Below are 23607 nucleotides of genomic sequence, written 5' to 3'. Positions count from 1 at the left end.
AGTTTCTTTCCATCAGTTCATATTTTGGTTTAATTGGCTAGTGCAGAAAACTCACGTCGTATTAAAAACAAAGAAAAATAATCCTATGGCCTACACCGAATCCACGCTAAAAACTAAAATAACCTGAACATAAGGAATAGTTGTTAAATATAAATACACTACCTAGTCTTTTGATTTAACTGGCTAGTGCAGTAAACTAAACGGACATAAACACAAACACATGAGGCTGAAAATCCAAGATCCCCTGATCTCTTAGAAGAACTGGCATGGCCCATTTCAGGTTGGAAATTCAGAGGCCACGAACGTGAAGTCATCCAACCCAGAAAATATCCAAAACAAATCAATGGAGCTCTCTTCCGTCCTACCCTCCCTGTCCCCGCGCAGCGCCCTCCCCCTCTCCCTCTCCCCCGCGGCCAAGACGGTTCGGCGGCCAGCCGCCTTCGCCTGCCGCTGCTGCCGCTCGGACACTTCCCCGGAAGGGACAACCACCCGGCGATGGTTCGCCTCGCTAGCCGCCGCCACCGCAGGTTCTCTCTGTTATTCGGCAATTCCTTCCGGGTTCAGTGTTGTAAGTATGCGTGTTCTTGATGGTCTTGTGTTGCAGCCGTCGGGATTGGCGTCGCCGGAGGAGGGGAAGCCGGCGCCGTGTCGACCAGCAGGAGAGTTGTAAGAATCCGTGTGCTCGATCGTGTCATACTTCAGCTGTTCAGGTCTTAGCATCGGGCTGAGGTTCTCTGCTGTTTGCTTGGTTCATTTGGGCAGTTCAGGAGCTCTAAGATTCCGGAGAGCGAGTTCACCACTCTGCCTAATGGCATCAAGTACGTTTCACTCTCTACTGATTTAGCCAGTGCTCATTTACGCCTAGGCCCTTTTCAGCTCTTTTGTCGTTCAGGTGTATAAGCTTGTATTTGGACCCAAAATCAGTAAGCCATACAGAATGTACAATGATCAGTGCATCAGGCACATTACATGGTGCTTTGGTGGACCTGTAGCTACTAGCTTGATGCAGCGTATAAGCAGTGTGTATAAGGCGTAACGGATATAGTGCATTCCACTGATCGGCAAGGCCAACTGATATTACACAATAAGATCGAATCTTCTGTTTGTCTTGAATTAGTGCATTCTACTGTACTTCCTTTGCCTGCTGTAACTTATGAAAGTTTTAAGCAGGTACTACGACATCAAGGTCGGAGGTGGGGCTAAAGCTGTTAAGGGATCCCGTGTCGCAGTATGTACCGCCACCATTATTTGTATTTGGTCAAGCTTAGCATTTCCAGAATCATTCTATGATGCAAGAATTTATTATCATTTGCATTTGCACCTGCACCTGCAATCACTATTGATGAGTAGAAATGAATAGGCAGAGGTCGCATCAGTTGGTAAATCTAAATTGAGCCGAGTTTCCGTTTATTTTTCTTGTATGTAAGTAGTTTAATTTATTTATCTGACTTTATACTCGGAATTATCATATAAAGGGGGACATTCTTTTCGGGTATGCCGTACCACAGTCCGTTTGTTGTGCTTTGTTAGTTTTTTTCTCAAACACGCATAGAAATGCATGTCATTTTCTCAAACACGCATAGAAGAAGAATGCCAAGAAGGCGCAACGTTACAAAAGCCAAACCAGCAAAAAAATAACATAACACGAAAAGGCAAAATAGCAAAGACCAAAGTAGCTGTGGTTACTGGTTAGTGCTTTGCTAGTTTTTGTCATAGTAAGTTTGGTTGTTGTACAGTCTTGTAAGTTTGGCGTCTTCTCGGCATTCTTCTTCTAATACAAATGACACATTTTGATGTGTGTTCGGGATTTTATTTTTGTTTTGACAAGACACATGGATCACTGACTGATGTGTTACCATAATAGTATTTAAGATAACAGATCAATTTCCCCTGCTGAAAATTGCAATGTTGACCTAAAGCAAGCCTAAATTAAGTAAGAGTGTTCCATCCCAGTGATGGCATATGCTGACAATAAACATCCACTTATACACTAGCAAGATGAATGTTCAGATGTTGCCATTTCTTTTCAGCTTCATTTTCTTAAGTATGGTGTTTAATGTGTATCTTAGTGTAGGTACATTACGTGGCCAAGTGGAAGGGCATAACATTCATGACAAGCAGGCAGGGTCTCGGTGTCACTGGTGGATCGGTAATGCCTTAGCATTTTTTGCTTCTTTCTATGTATGATTGTAAGACAAAAGTTTAATAAATCTATATAACTGATTCATGAAATGGACTCATAAATTCCTCCCACCTTTTCCTCGTTCCAAAATAAGATCTCATTATCAAGCATGGTTCTTGACTCATACATGTAGAAATTTCTTGAAATTTTCCTGAAGTGATAATTATTTGAAGAGTGATTGTAGTTTCACATGTAGTTCTTCTGAAGTCACTCTCTTTAACTTGTCTAAATCTTCTGCAGCCGTATGGGTTTGATGTTGGCAATTCCGAAAGAGGCAATGTTCTAAAGGGATTGGACCTAGGGGTTGAGGGAATGAAAGTTGGTGGCCAAGTGAGTTATGACTATGATTTTCCTTTTGGTTTTGTTCTACAATCTTAATGAACAATTCTGCGACTTTGCAGAGATCTGAGATATGTGGATATCAGTTAAAATCATGATGTTCAGTGGTAGATAATTAAGTTATCCATCACTCACTGCTTCACAAACAAATAGTACTGGCGACTGTATTAGATATTTTTTCTTTAATTGATGATCATGAAATATTCTATGTTTCTGGCATCATTTCAAGAAGCATATATTCATATGAGTTTGATTTCATCAAAAATACCAAATAACAATCATTTCCCAGTTCTGACTAATTCGTTGTCTTTAACGGCCAGTTTATACATGTGAGAGCATTTAGAGGCATGGACTCACATAACAATTCTGAGCCTGGCATGATTTCTTATATGTGGAAAACATTTTTGTTCTGCGATCTGACAATAGTGAAAATTTCAGAGGTTGATCATAGTTCCTCCTGAGCTTGCTTATGGAAAAAAAGGCGTTCAAGAAATTCCTCCTAATGCAACTATTGAGGTGAACTGTAATTTGTTTACATGCCATTTGCACCCATAGGCCATAATTATTCCATCGTTCTTCGTCTTTTTGCCCGTGTTCACCTTTTTTTTTCTGCATCTCATCACTCAATGTTCTCTGTTGTTAACAGCTGGATGTTGAACTACTGTCAATCAAACAGAGTCCATTTGGGTAGGTGTAGTTCTTTAATATGCACGATTATCTTTTGTCTGGTCATCACTAACACAATCCAATCTGCTCTGCAGGAGTCCTGTGAAGATCGTTGAAGGATAAGTTGTGCAATTGTCTTCTTTGATTCCAGTATGCGATTATAATACATTTTTCCGATGTAAACAGGAATGTATATACACATTTATCAAAAGAAGTCACAGTAATCAACCAAAATGTAAAGTGAAAGAGAAAAGGGAGCCCTAAAAGGAGTAAATATTCATCTTTTAAAGGAAGATGCTATATTTATTCCTGTAGACAAGCCTTGTCTGTGTATTATGAGTTGGTCTATGTTTCGGGTTACCTGCCTGAATACTCTTTCTTCGCACAATTTACTATTAGTGCTTATATACAGTTATCTACCATACATTACATCTTCCCACAATATGTCTCATTTGTTATTGATTGTCGACAGCTACGTGATATGCACCAGTTTTAGTTTTCCATCATGCATAGATAACACCTTTTTGACTTCTAGGAAAGGTTTCCTGATGCCCAGTAGATAGAATGAGCTTGTCCAAATGTTCACACAAACTGGGGAACATTTGCATCTTGTGCATGCTAAGGTTCTGGCTTTCTTCTTTTAAGCAAGAAACACAATAATACTAATCTTGCCTTGCAAGGCAAAGATGAATTCTAAGTGGTTACAAACGTCAGCTGTTAATCTGTTAAATAATATCAGTTTACATGGAAGAGGCAAACATTTGTGTGTCTTGGTCAAAGATGTTAGGCAAACAACTGTTGATGGGTTATAGAACTGAAGAAACTTAGCATAGTTTAGCCCTGAAGGCAAAGCAAGTCGGAACTTATGGGGTGGGGCACTACAAGATATAGTACTAAAGAGCTTGTCTCATGGAGACTGAAGGAATGACGAAATGTTCTAAATGGGAAGCAAGAAAGCAGAGGACATCAAGAATCTCCTTCTGAAGATAATAATTCCCTTGGCTTTTCCCATAGCTGGTTCTTTTATCTGTGGCCTCATAACAGAAAGAGCAAATAGTCTCAGTGGCCCAGACTCATCTGGTAGCTCAATCCAATTGGATCCATCATCATCATACGATTCGAGTTCAACTCACGGGGAAGAGGAGGGAGCAGAAATGGAGTCTCTGGATCGCACCTCACGGAGGCTAGTGCAAGCCGAGATCCCCTGCAGCACCGGTAGGCTTATCAGCGGTGGACATGCAAGGCATGCTTCTCTTACTGAAGAAATCATGGTGGCACAAGCCACCGGGAGTTCTTCAGAAGTTTCAGTCAACAACCAGAAGTTCCAGGATGATCAGGGACCGGCTGCCGAAGAGGTCGAGAGCCTGAAGCGCGCTGTGTCAGCCCTCGAAGAGCGAGCAGCCGGTATCGAGTTGCGGTTCCACGACTACTGCGACATGAAGGAGCAAGAGTCGACATACCAGAAGATGCAGATCATGTGTCTGGGGATGAAGCTGGAGCTGATGGAGTCCCAGAACCAGCGGCTTGAAGCAGCCGCCACAGAGATCCGCGCAGCCGCTGAAGAGTTCGCCGTGATGCGGGCGAGTCTGGATGCGCTGCAGAACAAATTCAGGAAGATCACGAAGAAGAGCAAGCAAGAGTTCGAAGCCATCGATGGAAGGATCATGGCTCTGGATGCCCGGGAGGCAGAGATGGCGACTAGGTGCCAAGGCTTTGAGCAACTCATGGAGGAGATGAAGCAGCTGGTTTTGCAGCTGCAGAAGGACAAAGGATCCAACAACGAGGTACGTATTGACAGTAGCAAATCATTTTCTTCTTCCTCGGTGTATCAATTTTTTTCCTTCCATATTTCTGATCGAGATTTACATCGTTCGTGCACGCCGCAGAACGTGGAGGTCATCGTGGAGAGGAGCATGCGGAAGCTATCGAGCAGCAAGGACCACATGGACGGGCTGGAGATGCTCCGGGACCGGTGGGCTGCGGACATGGAGGAGTTGATCTACCTCGGCTGGATCACGGCGTGGCTGCAGCACGACCTCCTGCTCAGCGACGATGGGGAAGGCGGCAGCAAGGGCACGGTGGTGATCGGAGATGGCAATGGCGACGACCCGACGGCGGCGCCGCAGCTCAAGAAGGGGGAGAAGGTGGTGGTGGCTGCGGCGCCGAGCAACGAGGTGGAGCTCTGCAAGACTTCTTCCAACGCGTCGTCGTGCGGCGCGGGGGAGGAGTCGTGCATGGCGTTGCCGGGCTGCAGGACGGGGATCGTACGGCCAAGATTGCTCCACAAGCTCCGAGGATGGACCAGGGGGAAGAGCCCGAGCAAGAACAGGAGGCCGTTCAGGATCGAAGGGCCGGGCAGTCAGATGTAATAATAATCGAAACAATTCGTTCGTGCTGATAATTTGCTTGTGAACACTATATAAGCATGTAAATGTTTGAGTCCAAATGCGTCGTTGAGAAATATGGTTAATACTCCCTCCGTATACAATACCACGTACTCATATTTCAGTACCCCTTTACAGGTCTTGTATATATCCCCAAGTCATTACTTTTAATAATATAAATGTATAATCAGAAAATTTATTATTAGAAAATACAACATCTTAAATTTCTAATGATATACCCCATCCGCCTCAAAAAAGCTTCTCAACTTTTTGTAGGTACGGATATACCTGTAACTAAAAAAAAGTATACATCCAAATCTAGACAAAGTTGAGAAGCTTTTTGTGGAACGGAGGTAGTATCTTTTATAATATACATTGTACTTCCTCCTTGCCAAAATTAAGTGCGTATAAGTTTTTCTAAAATCAAACAATGTACAGTTTAACTAAATATATAGACAAATGTATCAGCTTCTAGAGTTCAAAATCAATTCCTGGCCTTTAGATTCATCCCGATGTATACATTATATGGTATATATTTGATATTTTAGATATAAATAATTTTACATAGTTTAACTTTTAGGAAATCTTATATATAGCTCCCTCCGTTCATAAATAAGTGGACGTGCTAGTTCGCGAACCGTAGGGTGACACACTTAAAGTTGGATGTTGAAATGGTAGAACTTGAATATGGAATGGAGTTCGAATATTTGTTCGGAGTCCCGGATGAGATCCCGGATATCACGAGGAGTTCCGGAATGGTCCGGAGAATAAGATTCATATATAGGAAGTCATTTTATGAGATTTAAAATGATCCGGAAGGTTCTATGGAAGGTTCTAGAAGGTTCTAGAAAAGTCCGGAAGAAACCACCAAGGAAGGCGGAGTCCCGGAGGGACTCCACCTCCATGGCCGGCCAACCCTAGAGGGGGAGGAGTCCCAAGTGGACTCCCCCTATGGGGGCCGGCCACCCCCCCACATGGAAGGGGAGAATCCCACCCTAAGTGGGATTCCCACCTTGGGTAGGTTTCCCTATCACATGGAAGGTTTTGGGTTCGGGTCTTATTCGGAGACTTGTAGTCCAACACTTGGGGCTTCCACCTATATAATGAGGGCCAAGGGGAGGGGGCCGGCCACCCCAACAACCACCAAGGTGGCCGCACCCCTTGAGGCCGGCCCCCCCCTCTCCCAAACCCTAGCGGCTCTCTCTCCTCCACCACATCCCGCACGCTTAGCGAAGCTCCGCCGGATTTCTCCACCACCACCGACACCACGCCGTCGTGCTGTCGGATTCAAGAGGAGCTACTACTTCCGCTGCCCGCTGGAACGGGAGGTGGACGTCGTCTTCATCAACAACCGAACGTGTGACCGAGTACGGAGGTGCTGCCCGTTCGTGGCGCCGTGATCAAGATCTTCTACGCGCTTTTTTCAAGCGGCAAGTGAACGTCTACCGCAGCAACAAGAGCCTCATCTTGTAGGCTTTGGAATCTCTTCAAGGGTGAGACTCGATAATCCCCTCGTTGCTACCGCCTTCTAGATTGCATCTTGGCTTGGATTGCGTGTTCGCGGTAGGAAATTTTTTTGTTTTCTATGCAACGTTATCCTACAGTGGTATCAGAGCCGTGTCTATGCATAGATGGTTGCACGAGTAGAATGATGGCGTGTAACTCACACGTTCGTTGGGAACCCCAAGAGGAAGGTATGATGCGCACAGCAGCAAGTTTTCCCTCAGAAAGAAACCAAGGTATATCGAACCAGGAGGAGCCAAGAAGCACGTTGAAGGTTGATGGCGGCGGGATGTAGTGCGGCGCAACACCAGGGATTCCGGCGCCAACGTGGAACCTGCACAACACAACCAAAGTACTTTGCCCCAACGAAACAGTGAGGTTGTCAATCTCACCGGCTTGCTGTAACAAAGGATTAACCGTATTGTGTGGAAGATGATTGTTTGCGAGAAAACGATAGAACAAGTATTGCAGTAGATTGTATTTCAGTAAAGAGAATTGGACCGGGGTCCACAGTTCACTAGAGGTGTCTCTCCCATAAGACAAACAGCATGTTGGGTGAACAAATTACAGTTGGGCAATTGACAAATAAAGAGAGCATGACAATGCACATACATATCATGATGAGTATAGTGAGATTTAATTGGGCATTACGACAAAGTACATAGACCGCCATCCAACTGCATCTATGCCTAAAAAGTCCACCTTCAGGTTATCATCCGAACCCCCTCCAGTATTAAGTTGCAAAGCAACAGACAATTGCATTAAGTATGGTGCGTAATGTAATCAACAACTACATCCTTAGACATAGCATCAATGTTTTATCCCTAGTGGCAACAGCACAACACAACCTTAGAACTTTCTCACATTGTCCCAGTGTCAATGCGAGGCATGAACCCACTATCGAGCATAAGTACCCCCTCTTGGAGTTACAAGCATCTACTTGGCCAGAGCATCTACTAGTAACGGAAAGCATGCAAGATCATAAACAACACGTAGATATAACTTTGATAATCAACATAACAAGTATTCTCTATTCATCGGATCCCAACAAACGCAACATATAGAATTACAGATAGATGATCTTGATCATGTTAGGCAGCTCACAAGATCCGACAATGATAGCACAATGGGGAGAAGACAACCATCTAGCTACTGCTATGGACCCATAGTCCAGGGGTAGACTACTCACACATCACTCCGGAGGCGACCATGGCGGCGTAGAGTCCTCCGGGAGATGAATCCCCTCTCCGGCAGGTGCCGGAGGCGATCTCCCGAATCCCCGAGATGGGATTGGCGGCGGCGGCGTCTCGATAAGGTTTTCCGTATCGTGGCTCTCGTGCTTGGGGTTTCGCGACGGAGGCTTTAAGTAGGCGGAAGGGCAGGTCAGGAGGCGGCACGAGGGGCCCACACCATAGGGCCGCGCGGCCAGGGGCCAGGCCGCGCCGCCCTAGGGTGTCGCCACCTCGTGGCCCCACTTCGTCTCCTCTTCGGTCTTCTGGAAGCTTCGTGGCAAAATAGGACCCTGGGCGTTGATTTCGTCCAATTCCGAGAATATTTCGTTACTAGGATTTCTGAAACCAAAAACAGCAGAAAACAACAACTGGCTCTTCGGCATCTTGTTAATAGGTTAGTTCCAGAAAATGCACGAATATGACATAAAGTGTGCATAAAACATGTAGATAACATCAATAATGTGGCATGGAACATAAGAAATTATCGATACGTCGGAGACGTATCAGCATCCCCAAGCTTAGTTCTGCTCGTCCCGAGCAGGTAAAACGATAACAAAGATAATTTCTGGAGTGACATGCCATCATAACCTTGATCATACTATTTGTAAAGCATATGTAGCGAATGCAGCGATCAAAACAATGTATATGACATGAGTAAACAAGTGAATCATATAGCAAAGACTTTTCATGAATAGTACTTCAAGACAAGCATCAATAAGTCTTGCATAAGAGTTAACTCATAAAGCAATAATTCAAAGTAAAGGTATTGAAGCAACACAAAAGAAGATTAAGTTTCAGCGGTTGCTTTCAACTTGTAACATGTATATCTCATGGATATTGTCATCATAGAGTAATATAATAAGTGCAATATGCAAGTATGTAGGAATCAATGCACAGTTCACACAAGTGTTTGCTTCTTGAGGTGGAGAGAAATAGGTGAACTGACTCAACAATGAAAGTAGAAGAATGGTCCTCCGTAGAGGAAAAGCATCGATTGCTATATTTGTGCTAGAGCTTTGATTTTGAAAACAAGAAACAATTTTGTCAACGGTAGTAATAAATCATATGTATCATGCAAATTATATCTTACAAGTTGCAAGCCTCATGCATAGTATACTAATAGTGCCCGCACCTTGTCCTAATTAGCTTGGACTACCGGATCATCACAATGCACATGTTTTAACCAAGTGTCACAATGGGGTACCTCTATGCCGCCTGTACAAAGGTCTAAGGAGAAAGCTCGCATTGGATTTCTCGCTGTTGATTATTCTCAACTTAGACATCCATACCGGGACAACATAGACAACAGATAATGGACTCCTCTTTTATGCATAAGCATGTAACAACAATTAATAATTTTCTCATATGAGATTGAGGATATATGTCCAAAACTGAAACTTCCACCATGGATCATGGCTTTAGTTAGCGGCCCAATGTTCTTCTCTAACAATATGCATGCTTAACCATAAGGTGGTAGATCTCTCTTACTTCAGACAAGACGAACATGCATAGCAACTCACATGATATTCAACAAAGAATAGTTGATGGCGTCCCCAGAAACATGGTTATCGCACAACAAGCAACTTAATAAGAGATAAAGTGCATAAGTACATATTCAATACCACAATAGTTTTTAAGCTATTTGTCCCATGAGCTATATATTGCAAAGGTGAATGATGGAATTTTAAAGGTAGCACTCAAGCAATTTACTTTGGAATGGCGGAGAAATACCATGTAGTAGGTAGGTATGGTGGACACAAATGGCATAGTGGTTGGCTCAAGTATTTTGGATGCATGAGAAGTATTCCCTCTCGATACAAGGCTTAGGCTAGCAAGGCTATTTGAAACAAACACAAGGATGAACCGGTGCAGCAAAACTCACATAAAAGACATATTGTAAACATTATAAGAATCTACACCGTTTTCCTTGTTGTTCAAACTCAATACTAGAAATTATCTAGACTTTAGAGAGACCAAATATGCAAACCAAATTTTAGCATGCTCTATGTATTTCTTCATTAATGGGTGCAAAGCATATGATGCAAGAGCTTAAACATGAGCGCAACAATTGCCAAGTATCACATTACCCAAGACATTTATAGCAATTAACTACATGTATCATTTTCCAATTCCAACCATATAACAATTTAACGAAGAAGAAACTTCGCCATGAATACTATGAGTAGAGCCTAAGGACATACTTGTCCATATGCTACAGCGGAGCGTGTCTCTCTCCCATAAAGTGAATGCTAGGATCCATTTTATTCAAACAAAACAAAAATAAAAACAAACCGACGCTCCAAGCAAAGCACATAAGATGTGATGGAATAAAAATATAGTTTCAGGGGAGGAACCTGATAATGTTGTCGATGAAGAAGGGGATGCCTTGGGCATCCCCAAGCTTAGACGCTTGAGTCTTCTTGATATATGCAGGGGTGAACCACCGGGGCATCCCCAAGCTTAGAGCTTTCACTCTCCTTGATCATGTTGCATCATACTCCTCTCTTGATCCTTGAAAACTTCCTCCACACCAAACTTAGAACAACTCATTAGAGGGTTAGTGCATAATAAAATTAACATGTTCAGAGGTAACACAATCATTCTTAACACTTCTGGACATTGCATAAAGCTACTGGACATTAATGGATCAAAGAAATTCATCCAACATAGCAAAAGAGGCAATGTGAAATAAAAGGCAGAATCTGTCAAAACAGAACAGTTCGTATTGACGAATTTTAAAATGGCACCAGACTTGCTCAAATGAAAATGCTCAAATTGAATGAAAGTTGCGTACATATCTGAGGATCACGCACGTAAATTGGCATATTTTTCTGAGCTACCTACAGAGAGGCAGGTCGGAATTCGTGACAGCAACGAAATCTGAAACTGCGCAGTAATCCAAATCTAGTATGAACTTTTCTATCAACGACTTTACTTGGCACAACAAAACACTAAACTAAGATAAGGAGAGGTTGCTACAGTAGTAAACAACTTCCAAGACACAAAATAAAAACAAAGTACTGTAGGTAAAAACCATGGGTTGTCTCCCATAAGCGCTTTTCTTTAACGCCTTTCAGCTAGGCGCAGAAAGTGTATATCAAGTATTATCGGAGGGTGGTGCATCGTCCTTACCTTGGGCTTTAGGAGTTGCCTCAACAATGCATGTTATCTTATCTATGAAAGTTTCAGAGGCTCCCTTTTCATTAGTCTTAGGCTTGCTACTCTCATCAAACAAATTTTCAGGAACAAGCCAAGCATAGTTATTTTCTAGTGCATCATTCATAGCTAGGAGTTTACATGGTATTGGTGCTTTGATCTCCCCTCCATCATTAATATTATTAGTGTACTTTATTCTATCAATATCCATCTTTTCAAGGAGACTAACAAAATTGGTATATGAACCAAGCATATTATATTTAGCAAAGACCTTTCTAGCCTCTCTTGCTATACCACCAAATTCTCTAAGAAGGGTTTCTAAAACAAAATCTTTCTTTTCCCCTTCTTCCATATCACCAAGTGTGAGAAACATGTGGTGGATTATAGGATTTAGATTAACAAATTTAGTTTCCAACATGTGAACTAAAGAAGCAGCAGCAATTTCATAAGCAGGCGCAAGGTCTACCAAGTGTCTATCTTCAAAATCTTCAATGGTACTAACATGATTGAAAAATTCTTCTATATTATTTCTCCCAACTATCGACCCACGTCCTACCGGTATGTCTTTTGTGGTAAAATTAAAAGGAAACATGATGAATCAAGTAAAGTAAATGCAAGTAACTAATTTTTTTGTGTTTTTGATATAGCAAACAAGATAGCAAATAAAGTAAAACTAGCAACAAATTTTTTTGTATTTTGATTTAGTGCAGCAAACAAAGTAGTAAATAAAACTAAGCAAGACAAAAACAAAGTAAAGAGATTAGGATGTGGAGACTCCCCTTGCAGCGTGTCTTGATCTCCCCGGCAACGGCGCCAGAAAAAGAGCTTGATGGCGTGTAACTCACACGTTCGTTGGGAACCCCAAGAGGAAGGTATGATGCGCACAGCAGCAAGTTTTCCCTCAGAAAGAAACCAAGGTTTATCGAACCAGGAGGAGCCAAGAAGCACGTTGAAGGTTGATGGCGGCGGGATGTAGTGCGGCGCAACACCAGGGATTCCGGCGCCAACGTGGAACCTGCACAACACAACCAAAGTACTTTGCCCCAACGAAACAGTGAGGTTGTCAATCTCACCGGCTTGCTGTAACAAAGGATTAACCGTATTGTGTGGAAGATGATTGTTTGCAGAAAACAGTAGAACAAGTATTGCAGTAGATTGTATTTCAGTAAAGAGAATTGGACCGGGGTCCACAGTTCACTAGAGGTGTCTCTCCCATAAGACAAACAGCATGTTGGGTGAACAAATTACAGTTGGGCAATTGACAAATAAAGAGAGCATGACAATGCACATACATATCATGATGAGTATAGTGAGATTTAATTGGGCATTACGACAAAGTACATAGACCGCCATCCAACTGCATCTATGCCTAAAAAGTCCACCTTCAGGTTATCATCCGAACCCCCTCCGGTATTAAGTTGCAAAGCAACAGACAATTGCATTAAGTATGGTGCGTAATGTAATCAACAACTACATCCTTAGACATAGCATCAATGTTTTATCCCTAGTGGCAACAGACAACACAACCTTAGAACTTTCACATCCTTGTCCCGGTGTCAATGCAGGCATGAACCCACTATCGAGCATAAGTACTCCCTCTTGGAGTTACAAGCATCTACTTGGCCAGAGCATCTACTAGTAACGGAAAGCATGCAAGATCATAAATAACACGTAGATATAACTTTGATAATCAACATAACAAGTATTCTCTATTCATCGGATCCCAACAAACGCAACATATAGAATTACAGATAGATGATCTTGATCATGTTAGGCAGCTCACAAGATCCGACAATGATAGCACAATGGGGAGAAGACAACCATCTAGCTACTGCTATGGACCCATAGTCCAGGGGTAGACTACTCACACATCACTCCGGAGGCGACCATGGCGGCGTAGAGTCCTCCGGGAGATGAATCCCCTCTCCGGCAGGGTGCCGGAGGCGATCTCCTGAATCCCCCGAGATGGGATTGGCGGCGGCGGCGTCTCAGTAAGGTTTTCCGTATCGTGGCTCTCGGTACTGGGGGTTTCGCGACGGAGGCTTTAAGTAGGCGGAAGGGCAGGTCAGGAGGCGGCACGAGGGGCCCACACCATAGGGCCACGCGGCCAGGGGCCAGGCCGCGCCGCCCTAGGGTGTCACCACCTCGTGGCCCCACTTCATCTCCTCTTCGGTCTTCTGGAAGCTTCGTGGCAAAATAGGACCCTGGGCGTTGATTTCGTCCAATTCCGAGAATATTTCGTTACTAGGATTTCTGAAACCAAAAACAGTAGAAAACAGCAACTGGCTCTTCGGCATCTTGTTAATAGGTTAGTTCCAGAAAATGCACGAATATGACATAAAGTGTGCATAAAACATGTAGATAACATCAATAATGTGGCATGGAACATAAGAAATTATCGATACGTCGGAGACATATCATAGAACACAATGGTTTTGTGGGCGTTGATGCTCTTGTTATCTTTAGTTTGAGTAGTTTGCATCTTTGTGGCATAGTGGGATGAAGCGGCTCGGACTAACTTTACATGACCGCGTTCATGAGACTTGTTCCTCGTTCGACATGCAACTTGTATTGCATAAGAGGCTTTGCGGGTGTCTGTCTCTCCTACTATAGTGAAGATTCAATTTACTCTTCTATTGAAAACATTAGTATCAACGTTGTGGTTCATGTTCGTAGGTAGATTAGATCTCTCTCAAAAACCCTAAACCACGTAAAATATGCAAACCAAATTAGAGACGTCTAACTTGTTTTTGCAGGGTTTGGTGATGTGATATGGCCATAATGTGATGATGAATATGTATGAGATGATCATTATTGTATTGTGGCAACCGGCAGGAGCCTTATGGTTGTCTTTAAATTTCATGTTGAGTAGTATTTCAAAGTAGTTGTAATAGTTGCTACATGGAGGACAATCATGAAGACGGCGCCATTGACCTTGACGCTACGCCGACGATGATGGAGATCATGCCCGAAGATGATGGAGATCATGTCCGTGCTTTGGAGATGAAGATCAAAGGCGCAAAGACAAAAGGGCCATATCATATCACATATGAACTGCATGTGATGTTAATCCTTTTATGCATCCTATTTTGCTTAGATCGCGACGGTAGCATTATAAGATGATCCCTCACTAAAATCTCAAGATAATAAAGTGTTCATCCTTAGTAGCACCGTTGCCAAGACTTGTCGTTTCGAAGCATCTCGTGATGATCGGGTGTGATAGAATCAACAAGTGCATACAACGGGTGCAAGCCAGTTTTGCACATGCGGATACTAAGGTGGCCTTGACGAGCCTAGCATGTACAGACATGGTCTCGGAACACGTGATACTGAAAGGTAGAGCATGAATCATATGGTTGATATGATGAACACTTTGAGTGTTCGCCATTGAAATCACACCTTGTCTCGTGATGATCGGACTTAGGTGCGGTGGATTTGGTTCGTGTGATTACTAAGACAATGCGAGGGATATTGTTTTGAGTGGGAGTTCACCTAGAATTTTAATTATGTTGAATTAAAATTTGAACTCAATTTGTCATAAACTTAGTCTAAACTTTTGCAAATATATGTTGTAGAGATGGCGTCCCCAATCAATTTTAACCAGTTCCTAGAGAAAGAAAAAACTTAAGAGCAACGGTAGCAACTTCACCGACTGGTTCCGTCATGTGAGGATCTTCCTCTCTGGCGGAAATCTGCAATATGTGCTTGATGCACCACTAGGTGACCCTCCTGCAGAAACTGAAACCGATGAAGTAAAAGCTATTTACGAGACTCGGAAAACTCGGTACTCTCAAGTTCAGTGTGCCATCCTGTGCAGTCTGGAATCCGATCTTCATGAGTTGATGAAAGAGCTGAAAGATATTTTTGAGACTCATGCGGCCGTGGAATGCTATGAAGCATCGAAACATTTCTTCAGCTGCATGATGGAAGAAGGCAGCTCCGTTAGTGAGCACATGCTCGCCATGACTGGGCATGCGAAGAAACTCAGTGACTTGGGAATTGTGATTCCTAACAGACTGGGGATTAATCGTGCCCTTCAATCACTTCCACCAAGTTACAAGAACTTTGTGATGAACTACAATATGCAGAACATGAACAAGGAGTTACCTGAACTCTTTGGCATGCTAAAAGCTGCTGAGATTGAGATCAAGAAAGAGCACCAAGTGTTGATGGTCAACAAGACCACCAGTTTCAAGAAATAGGGCAAGTCTAAGGGAAAATTCAAGAAGGGTGGCAAGAAAGCTGCCACGCCTCCTATGAAACCTAAGAACGGCCCTAAGCCTGATGCTGAGTGCTATTACTGCAAGGAGAAGGGACACTGGAAGCGTAATTGCTCCAAGTATCTGGCTGATCTGAAGAGCGGCCTTGTCAAGAAGAAGAAAGAAGGTATATCTGATATACATGTTATAGATGTTTATCTCACTGGTTCTCGTTCTAGTACCTGGGTATTTGATACTGGTTCGGTTGCTCATATTTGTAACTCGAAATAGAAACTAAATAATAAACGAAGACTACTGAAAGATGAAGTGACGATGCGCGTTGGAAACGGATCCAAAGTCGATGTGATCGCTGTCGGCACACTTCCTCTACATCTACCTTCGGGATTAGTTTTAAGCCTAAATAATTGTTATTTTGTACCCGCGTTGAGCATGAACATTATATCTGGATCTTGTTTAATGCAAGACGGTTATTCATTTAAGTCTGAGAATAATGGTTGTTCTATTTTTATGAATAATATCTTGTATGGTCGAGCACCTGAAAAGAATGGCTTATTTCTGTTAGATCTCGATAGTAGTGATACGCATATACATAACATTGATGCTAAACGAATTAAATTGAATGATAATTCTACTTATATGTGGCACTGTCGTCTTGGTCATATTGGAGTGAAACGCATGAAGAAACTCTATACCGATGGATTACTTGAATCACTTGACTTTGAGTCACTTGATAGATGCGAAGCATGTCTAATGGGAAAAATGACTAAGACTCCATTTTCTGGTATGATGGAGCGAGCTACTGACTTATTGGAAATCATACATACCGATGTGTGCGGACCAATGAGTGTAGCATCGCGCGGTGGTTATCGTTATGTTCTAACATTCACAGATGATCTGAGTAGATATGGGTATATCTATTTCATGAAACATAAATCCGAAACTTTCGAGAAGTTTAAGGAATTCCAAAGTGAAGTAGAAAATCAACGTAGCAAGAAGATTAAATTTCTACGATCTGATCGTGGAGGTGAATATCTGAGTTATGAGTTTTGCATGCATTTAAAGAAATGCAGAATACTTTCACAGTTGACACCGCCGGGAACACCACAACGAAACGGTGTGTCCGAACGTCGTAATCGAACTCTCTTAGATATGGTTCGTTCTATGATATCTCTTACTGATTTGCCGTTATCATTTTGGAGTTATGCATTAGAGACAGCCGCATTCACTTTAAATAGAGCACCATAAAAATCCGTAGAAACGACACCGTATGAATTATGGTTTAATAAGAAACCTAAGCTGTCGTTCCTGAAAGTTTGGGGTTGCGAAGCCTATGTAAAGAAGTTACAACCGGACAAGCTAGAACCCAAAGCGGAGAAATGCGTCTTCATAGGATACCCTAAGGAAACTATAGGGTACACTTTCTATCACAAATCCGAAGGCAAAATCTTTGTTGCTAAGAACGGAACCTTTCTTGAGAAAGAATTTCTCACTAAAGAAGTGACTGAAAGAAAAGTAGAACTCGATGAGATTGATGAATCTATACTCGTTGATCAGAGTAGCGCAGTACCGGAAGTTGTACCTGTACCGCCTACACCGGCAACAGAGGAAGCTAATGATAATGATCATGAAACTTCGAACGAGGAAACTACTGAACCTCGCAGATCGACAAGGGAACGTGCCACTCCTGATTGGTATGATCCTTGTCTAAATGTCATAATTGTAGATAACAATGATGAGGACCCTGCGACGTATGAAGAAGAAATGATGAGCCCAGATTCCAACAAATGGCAAGAAGCCATGAAATCCGAAATGGGATTCATGTATGATAACAAAGTATGGACTTTGGTAGACTTACCTGATAGCCGAAAGGCTGTCGAGAATAAATGGATCTTCAAGAGAAAAACAGATGCTGATGGTAATATTACTGTCTATAAAGCTCGACTTGTCGCAAAGGGTTTCCGACAAATTCAAGGAGTTGACTACGATGAGACTTTCTCACCTGTAGCGAAGCTAAAATCTGTGAGGATTTTGTTAGCAATAGCTGCATTTTTCGATTATGAGATTTGGCAGATGGATGTCAAAACGGTGTTCCTTAATGGAGACATTGAGGAAGAGTTGTATATGGTACAACCCAAAGGTTTTGTCGATCCTAAAAATGCTGACAAAGTATGCAAACTTCAGCTTTCAATCTATGGACTGAAGCAAGCATCAAGAAGTTGGAACCGACGCTTTGATAAGGTGATCAAAGACTTCGGGTTTATACAGTGTCATGGAGAGGCCTGTATTTACAAGAAAGTGAGTGGGAGCTCTGTAGCATTCCTGATATTATATGTAGATGACATATTATTGATTGGGAATGATATAGAACTATTAAGCAGTGTAAAAGGTTATTTGAATAATAGTTTTTCAATGAAAGACCTTGGTGAAGCATCGTATATATTAGGCATCAAAATTTATAGAGATAGATCAAGACGCCTAATAGGGCTATCACAGAGTACATACCTGGACAAGATTCTAAAGAAGTTTAGAATGGACGAAAGTAAGAAATGGTTCTTACCTATGTTACCAGGCAAGGTCTTGAGTAAGACTCAAGGACCGGCTACGGCAGAAGAAAGAGAAAGAATGAGTAATATCCCCTATGCCTCGGCAGTAGGATCTATCATGTATGCCATGCTATGTACTAGACCGGATATAGCGCATGCTGTTAGTTTGACTAGCAGATATCAAAGTGATCCAGGAATGGAACACTGGACAGCGGTCAAGAATATCCTAAAGTACTTGAAAAGAACTAAGGATATGTTTCTTTGTTATGGAGGTGACCAAGAGCTCGTTGTAAATGGTTACACCGATGCAAGTTGGAACACTGATCCCGATGACTCTAAGTCACGATGCGGGTACGTGTTTATATTGAATGGTGCTGCGATGGTAAGCTGGGCAAGCTCGAAGCAGTGCACGGTGGCGAAGTCTTCAACAGAATCAGAGTACATAGCGGCTTCAGAGGCTTCATCAGAAGCGGTATGGATGAAGAGGTTCACTGTAGAGCTCGGTGTGGTTCCTAGTGCATTGGACCCATTAATCATTTACTGTGATAACATGGGTGCCATCGCCAATGCACAAGAACCAAGGTCACACAAGAGGCTGAAGCATATCAAGCTGCGTTACCACTCGATTCGCGAATACATCGAAGATGGAGAAGTAAAGATTTGCAAAGTACACACTGATCTGAATGGAGCAGATCCGTTGACTAAAGCTCTCCCTAGGGCAAAGCATGACCAACACCAGAATGCCATGGGTGTTAGGTATATTACAATGTAATCTAGATTATTGACTCTAGTGCAAGTGGGAGACTGAAGGAGATATGCCCAAGAGGCAATAATAAAAGTGGTTATTATATATCTTTATGTTTATGATAAATGTTTATATGTCATGCTATAATTGTATTAACCGAAACATTAGTACATGTGTGATATGTAAACAACAAAGAGTCCCTAGTATGCCTCTTAACTAGCTTGTTGATTAATGGATGATTAGTTTCATAATCATGAACATTGGATGTTATTAATAACAAGGTTATGTCATTATATGAATGATGTAATGGACACACCCAATTAAGCGTAGCATAAGATCACGTCATTAAGTTATTTGCTATAAGCTTTCGATACATAGTTACCTAGTCCTTATGATCATGAGATCATGTAAATCACTTATACCAGAAAGGTACTTTGATTACACCAAACGCCTCTGCGTAAATGGGTGGTTATAAAGGTGGGATTAAGTATCCGGAAAGTATGAGTTGAGGCATATGGATCAACAGTGGGATTTGTCCATCCCGATGACGGATAGATATACTCTGGGCCCTCTCGGTGGAATGTCTTCTAATGTCTTGCAAGCATATGAATAAGTTCATAAGAGACCACATACCACGGTACGAGTAAAGAGTACTTGTCAGGAGACGAGGTTGAACAAGGTATAGAGTGATACCGATGATCAAACCTCGGACAAGTAAAATATCGCGTGACAAAGGGAATTGGTATCGTATGTGAATGGTTCATTCGATCACTAAAGTCATCGTTGAATATGTGGGAGCCATTATGGATCTCCAGATCCTGCTATTGGTTATTGGTCGGAGTGAGTACTCAACCATGTCCGCATAGTTCGCGAACCGTAGGGTGACACACTTAAAGTTGGATGTTGAAATGGTAGAACTTGAATATGGAATGGAGTTCGAATATTTGTTCGGAGTCCCGGATGAGATCCCGGACATCACGAGGAGTTCCGGAATGGTCCGGAGAATAAGATTCATATATAGGAAGTCATTTTATGAGATTTAAAATGATCTGGAAGGTTCTATGGAAGGTTCTAGAAGGTTCTAGAAAAGTCCGGAAGAAACCACCAAGGAAGGCGGAGTCCCGGACGGACTCCACCTCCATGGCCGGCCAACCCTAGAGGGGGAGGAGTCCCAAGTGGACTCTCCCTATGGGGGCCGGCCACCCCCCCACATGGAAGGGGGGAATCCCACCCCAAGTGGGATTCCCACCTTGGGTAGGTTTCCCTATCACATGGAAGGTTTTGGGTTCGGGTCTTATTCGGAGACTTGTAGTCCAACACTTGGGGCTTCCACCTATATAATGAGGGCCAACGGGTGGGGGCCGGCCACCCCAACAACCACCAAGGTGGCCGCACCCCTTGAGGCCGCCCCCCCCTCTCCCAAACCCTAGCGGCTCTCTCTCCTCCACCACATCCCGCACGCTTAGCGAAGCTCCGCCGGATTTCTCCACCACCACCAACACCACGCCGTCGTGCTGTCGGATTCAAGAGGAGCTACTACTTCCGCTGCCCGCTGGAACGGGAGGTGGACGTCGTCTTCATCAACAACCGAACGTGTGACCGAGTACGGAGGTGCTGCCCGTTCATGGTGCCGTGATCAAGATCTTCTACGCGCTTTTGCAAGCGGCAAGTGAACGTCTACCGCAGCAACAAGAGCCTCAGCTTGTAGGCTTTGGAATCTCTTCAAGGGTGAGACTCGATAATCCCCTCGTTGCTACCGTCTTCTAGATTGCATCTTGGCTTGGATTGCGTGTTCGCGGTAGGAAATTTTTTGTTTTCTATGCAACGTTATCCTACAGATAGGTAAAGGACTATGTTCCAAGGCTAGCTGCAAATCCTCTTTACAAGCCCACAGCTCTACTTCAACATCTTCAACACAACGCGACAAAAAACGACATGCAAAAACAACGATATTCCCATCGACACCTCTAAGCACCATGCCACGTCCTGACGTGCCTTCATCCAATTTAAATGAGCCATCAACAGTTAATTTAACCCATCCATCAGGGGGTTTCGACCAGATTTTACCAGGTGGTTTCATGGGCCGCTCAGGTCGAACTACTGAGACGACATCGACAATCAGTTGTTTGCCCTTTATAATCGCTTCCGTGGGTTCATCCGAATTTCTTAGGATCTTCAGAGAAACCTTTTGAAAGACTCAACTGATGGCAGGTGCTTTTCATGTGTTACTTCATTGCGATTGTGTCAGGCACGCCAAGCTACCAGAAGAATAACATCAATCATCTGTTTAGGTACAAATGTCAGTAGCGATCTAAATCAAGTTGGAGAAAAGAGCTGCATATCTTTATCTGGTGGAAGGTTCCAGACATGTCGATCTCATATTTCCCCAAATACTGAACGCATAGGGACAGCCATCTTCTTTCTCCATCCCGCAAATATTAGTCTGTTGGCTTGCAAAGTTTTCCATCTCCTGTATCGTACAATTATAGTCTACACATATTTGTGCTAATTAGTCTACACTCATTGACTCACTTGCCGACGGTTTAAGTCAAGCATTCCATACGCTGATTAGTCAGTACTCTGAGCAATTTAAGTCTTAGGAAATGCAGCTAACAGATACGTTTAGTGTCTAAAATAAAAATATATCATCAAAAATACATTCAAAAGACAGAGGTACATTAGATAATTATCCGCTAAAATACACCGCTGTAGGATATATTATCGCGCTAACTAGAGCAAGCCGTTTCTCGGAGCCACGCGATAGCCATGGAAACGCAGCCGCGCGGCAGCACGCTAGCATGCATGCATGCAGAAGAGCAGAAGCATTGAAACCGTTGATCGCTCTGCTTCGTAACTAGCGATCGACACCGACGCGAGGCGTACAGTTGTAGACAGTATAGCAGTAAACACGAGGCGGCTGAGCGACGTGTCGCGCCTCATCGTGGCTGTGCCGCCACGCGGCTAGTTCCGTCCGAGTCACCGGCTCATCACCGCTCACCAGCAGCCGGCCGACGCTTGGCTTTGTCTCTTGAGTTGCATGGGCTCCTGTATCTCCTCGCGTGGATCCGACACGGAGCCCGTCTCCTCTTCATGATCCCGCCTCAGGATCGATGCGTCGTGGCCAACGGCGTGTTTCTCACGCTGCGGCCCCTCCTTTAATTTTAACACCCGCGCTCGCAGTTCTAAACTCGATCTTTTCTTTAGGGGCTCGTGTTCTTCCCGCCGTATGACGTAAAAGTTTTATCTCGAAGTACTTCAGTTTTTTCTCTCCGACTACTCACAAGGCCATAATAGAAGTACCAGAACTACATATCATGCATTTCATGCATGCAAAATACAGACGTGGCAGTGCAGTTAAGGATCAGAGAGAGGATATTAATATTATAGGTAGATACCGTATCATAGCACATAATACTAAAAAAATTAATATCAAGTAAATTTTGTACATATATTTGCATTGAGATTCTACAAATCAATTAATATAAAAAACTATAATACTAATATATGATACTATGCATTGTTACTAGTCTCCCACCTGAAATGTTCTACTACTTCTTAGCATATGTCTAGATCGTAAATTTGAACATGATGATGCAAGATATATGTTGCAAAATGTATATTATTAGAAAACTCATATGTTCTACATTTTAATGACATAATTTTTATGTGATACTATATAAGTGATATTATGTTATCCAAACTAATAACCTAGTACCTCCGTATTAGAATATAGCACATCTTGGTAGACTATATTAGCCTATCAAAATATTTATATTTTATAATGGATTGGGAGTGGTGTTTTGGCACATGATGCTTCCTATATTTTGAAATGCAATATATATATATTTTTTAAAATGTCAAAAAAGTTAAAATAAAAAAATTCTCGTACATCTTCACCTCCTACACACCCACAAAGTCATTTCATAAAAAATCAACTTGGCGTGTGACATGCGTAAAAAAAAGAATTTGGTGCTAAAAATAAGGCTTTTCACAAAAATTCTATTTTTTACATATACCACAAATAATATTGATTTTTCATAAAACTTGACGAATATATGTATATTGTGAGATGTACATGTAGAATGTTTTGTCAAAAAATTTTGACACTTTAAAAAATATTTTTTCGGTAGAGGGAGCATATGCACTTGACTGCTGAATTGAATTTCCGAGGTAACATTGTACTAACATTGTTAAGGAACTGACGTCTCTGTGCTGTATATGGCCTTGTCCTATTAATTTGCTGTACTTGTATATACTCCAAGATCTTCCTTTTATTGTGTCTGAAATACATACAAAATATTATATATAATGGTGTGCAAAACACCGGAATTCATCAATGTTGTAGCATTATTAGCCACGTTTATTATTACGATCATGGTATCTTATTGCAAGATATGGTACAAGATATGGTACGTATTGATGTCACACCATACTATATCTCGACGCCGTATTGACAGTTTCCTAAGCTTGAGAAAATACTTCCAGATATACATGAGCGTAAATCCGTGTGGCGTTCATACTATGCAAAATGGGAGAACGAAGGAACGTGACTCGAAAATCCACACATTGACCAGGCTGTGCCGGGGTATAATACTGGCTTCACTGAATCCTGTGAGCCGCAGGGGCACGCGTCTTAT

The 23607-nt window shown here is 42.6% G+C and overlaps 2 protein-coding genes across 2 annotated transcripts; both read left to right on the top strand.

Annotated features, from left to right (window-relative positions):
* Positions 1–280: 280 nt before the first annotated feature.
* LOC127322070 (peptidyl-prolyl cis-trans isomerase FKBP16-4, chloroplastic) lies at positions 281–3611 on the top strand. The gene is made up of 9 exons (XM_051351020.2): positions 281–527; positions 605–666; positions 763–818; positions 1171–1228; positions 2075–2149; positions 2423–2512; positions 2960–3037; positions 3168–3208; positions 3283–3611. Exons 1-9 carry the CDS (start codon positions 344–346, stop codon positions 3308–3310), a joined length of 672 nt encoding a protein of 223 aa, XP_051206980.1. The 5' UTR covers positions 281–343; the 3' UTR covers positions 3311–3611.
* Positions 3612–3736: 125 nt separating this feature from the next.
* On the top strand, positions 3737–5695 carry LOC127322069 (uncharacterized). Its single transcript, XM_051351019.2, has 2 exons — positions 3737–4971; positions 5074–5695. Exons 1-2 carry the CDS (start codon positions 4129–4131, stop codon positions 5554–5556), a joined length of 1326 nt encoding a protein of 441 aa, XP_051206979.1. The 5' UTR covers positions 3737–4128; the 3' UTR covers positions 5557–5695.
* Positions 5696–23607: the final 17912 nt, after the last annotated feature.

The sequence above is a fragment of the Lolium perenne genome, chromosome 2 (assembly GCF_019359855.2).
Source record: "Lolium perenne isolate Kyuss_39 chromosome 2, Kyuss_2.0, whole genome shotgun sequence".
NCBI classification, from domain to species: Eukaryota; Viridiplantae; Streptophyta; class Magnoliopsida; order Poales; family Poaceae; genus Lolium; species Lolium perenne.
The sequence above is the reverse complement of the archived record's forward strand: the minus strand, read 5'-3'. Positions and strand labels throughout refer to the sequence as shown.

What these genes read in the sequence shown, in the direction of transcription:
- LOC127322070 (XM_051351020.2), top strand. Translation starts at nt 344, where the DNA reads ATGGAGCTCTCTTCCGTCCTACCCTCCCTGTCCCCGCGCAGCGCCCTC. An exon ending in GCTAGCCGCCGCCACCGCAG is followed by an intron (nt 528 to 604) that starts GTTCTCTCTGTT and finishes CTTGTGTTGCAG; the next exon opens with CCGTCGGGATTGGCGTCGCC. An exon ending in TCGGTGTCACTGGTGGATCG is followed by an intron (nt 2,150 to 2,422) that starts GTAATGCCTTAG and finishes AATCTTCTGCAG; the next exon opens with CCGTATGGGTTTGATGTTGG.
- LOC127322069 (XM_051351019.2), top strand. Translation starts at nt 4,129, where the DNA reads ATGGGAAGCAAGAAAGCAGAGGACATCAAGAATCTCCTTCTGAAGATA. An exon ending in ACAAAGGATCCAACAACGAG is followed by an intron (nt 4,972 to 5,073) that starts GTACGTATTGAC and finishes TGCACGCCGCAG; the next exon opens with AACGTGGAGGTCATCGTGGA.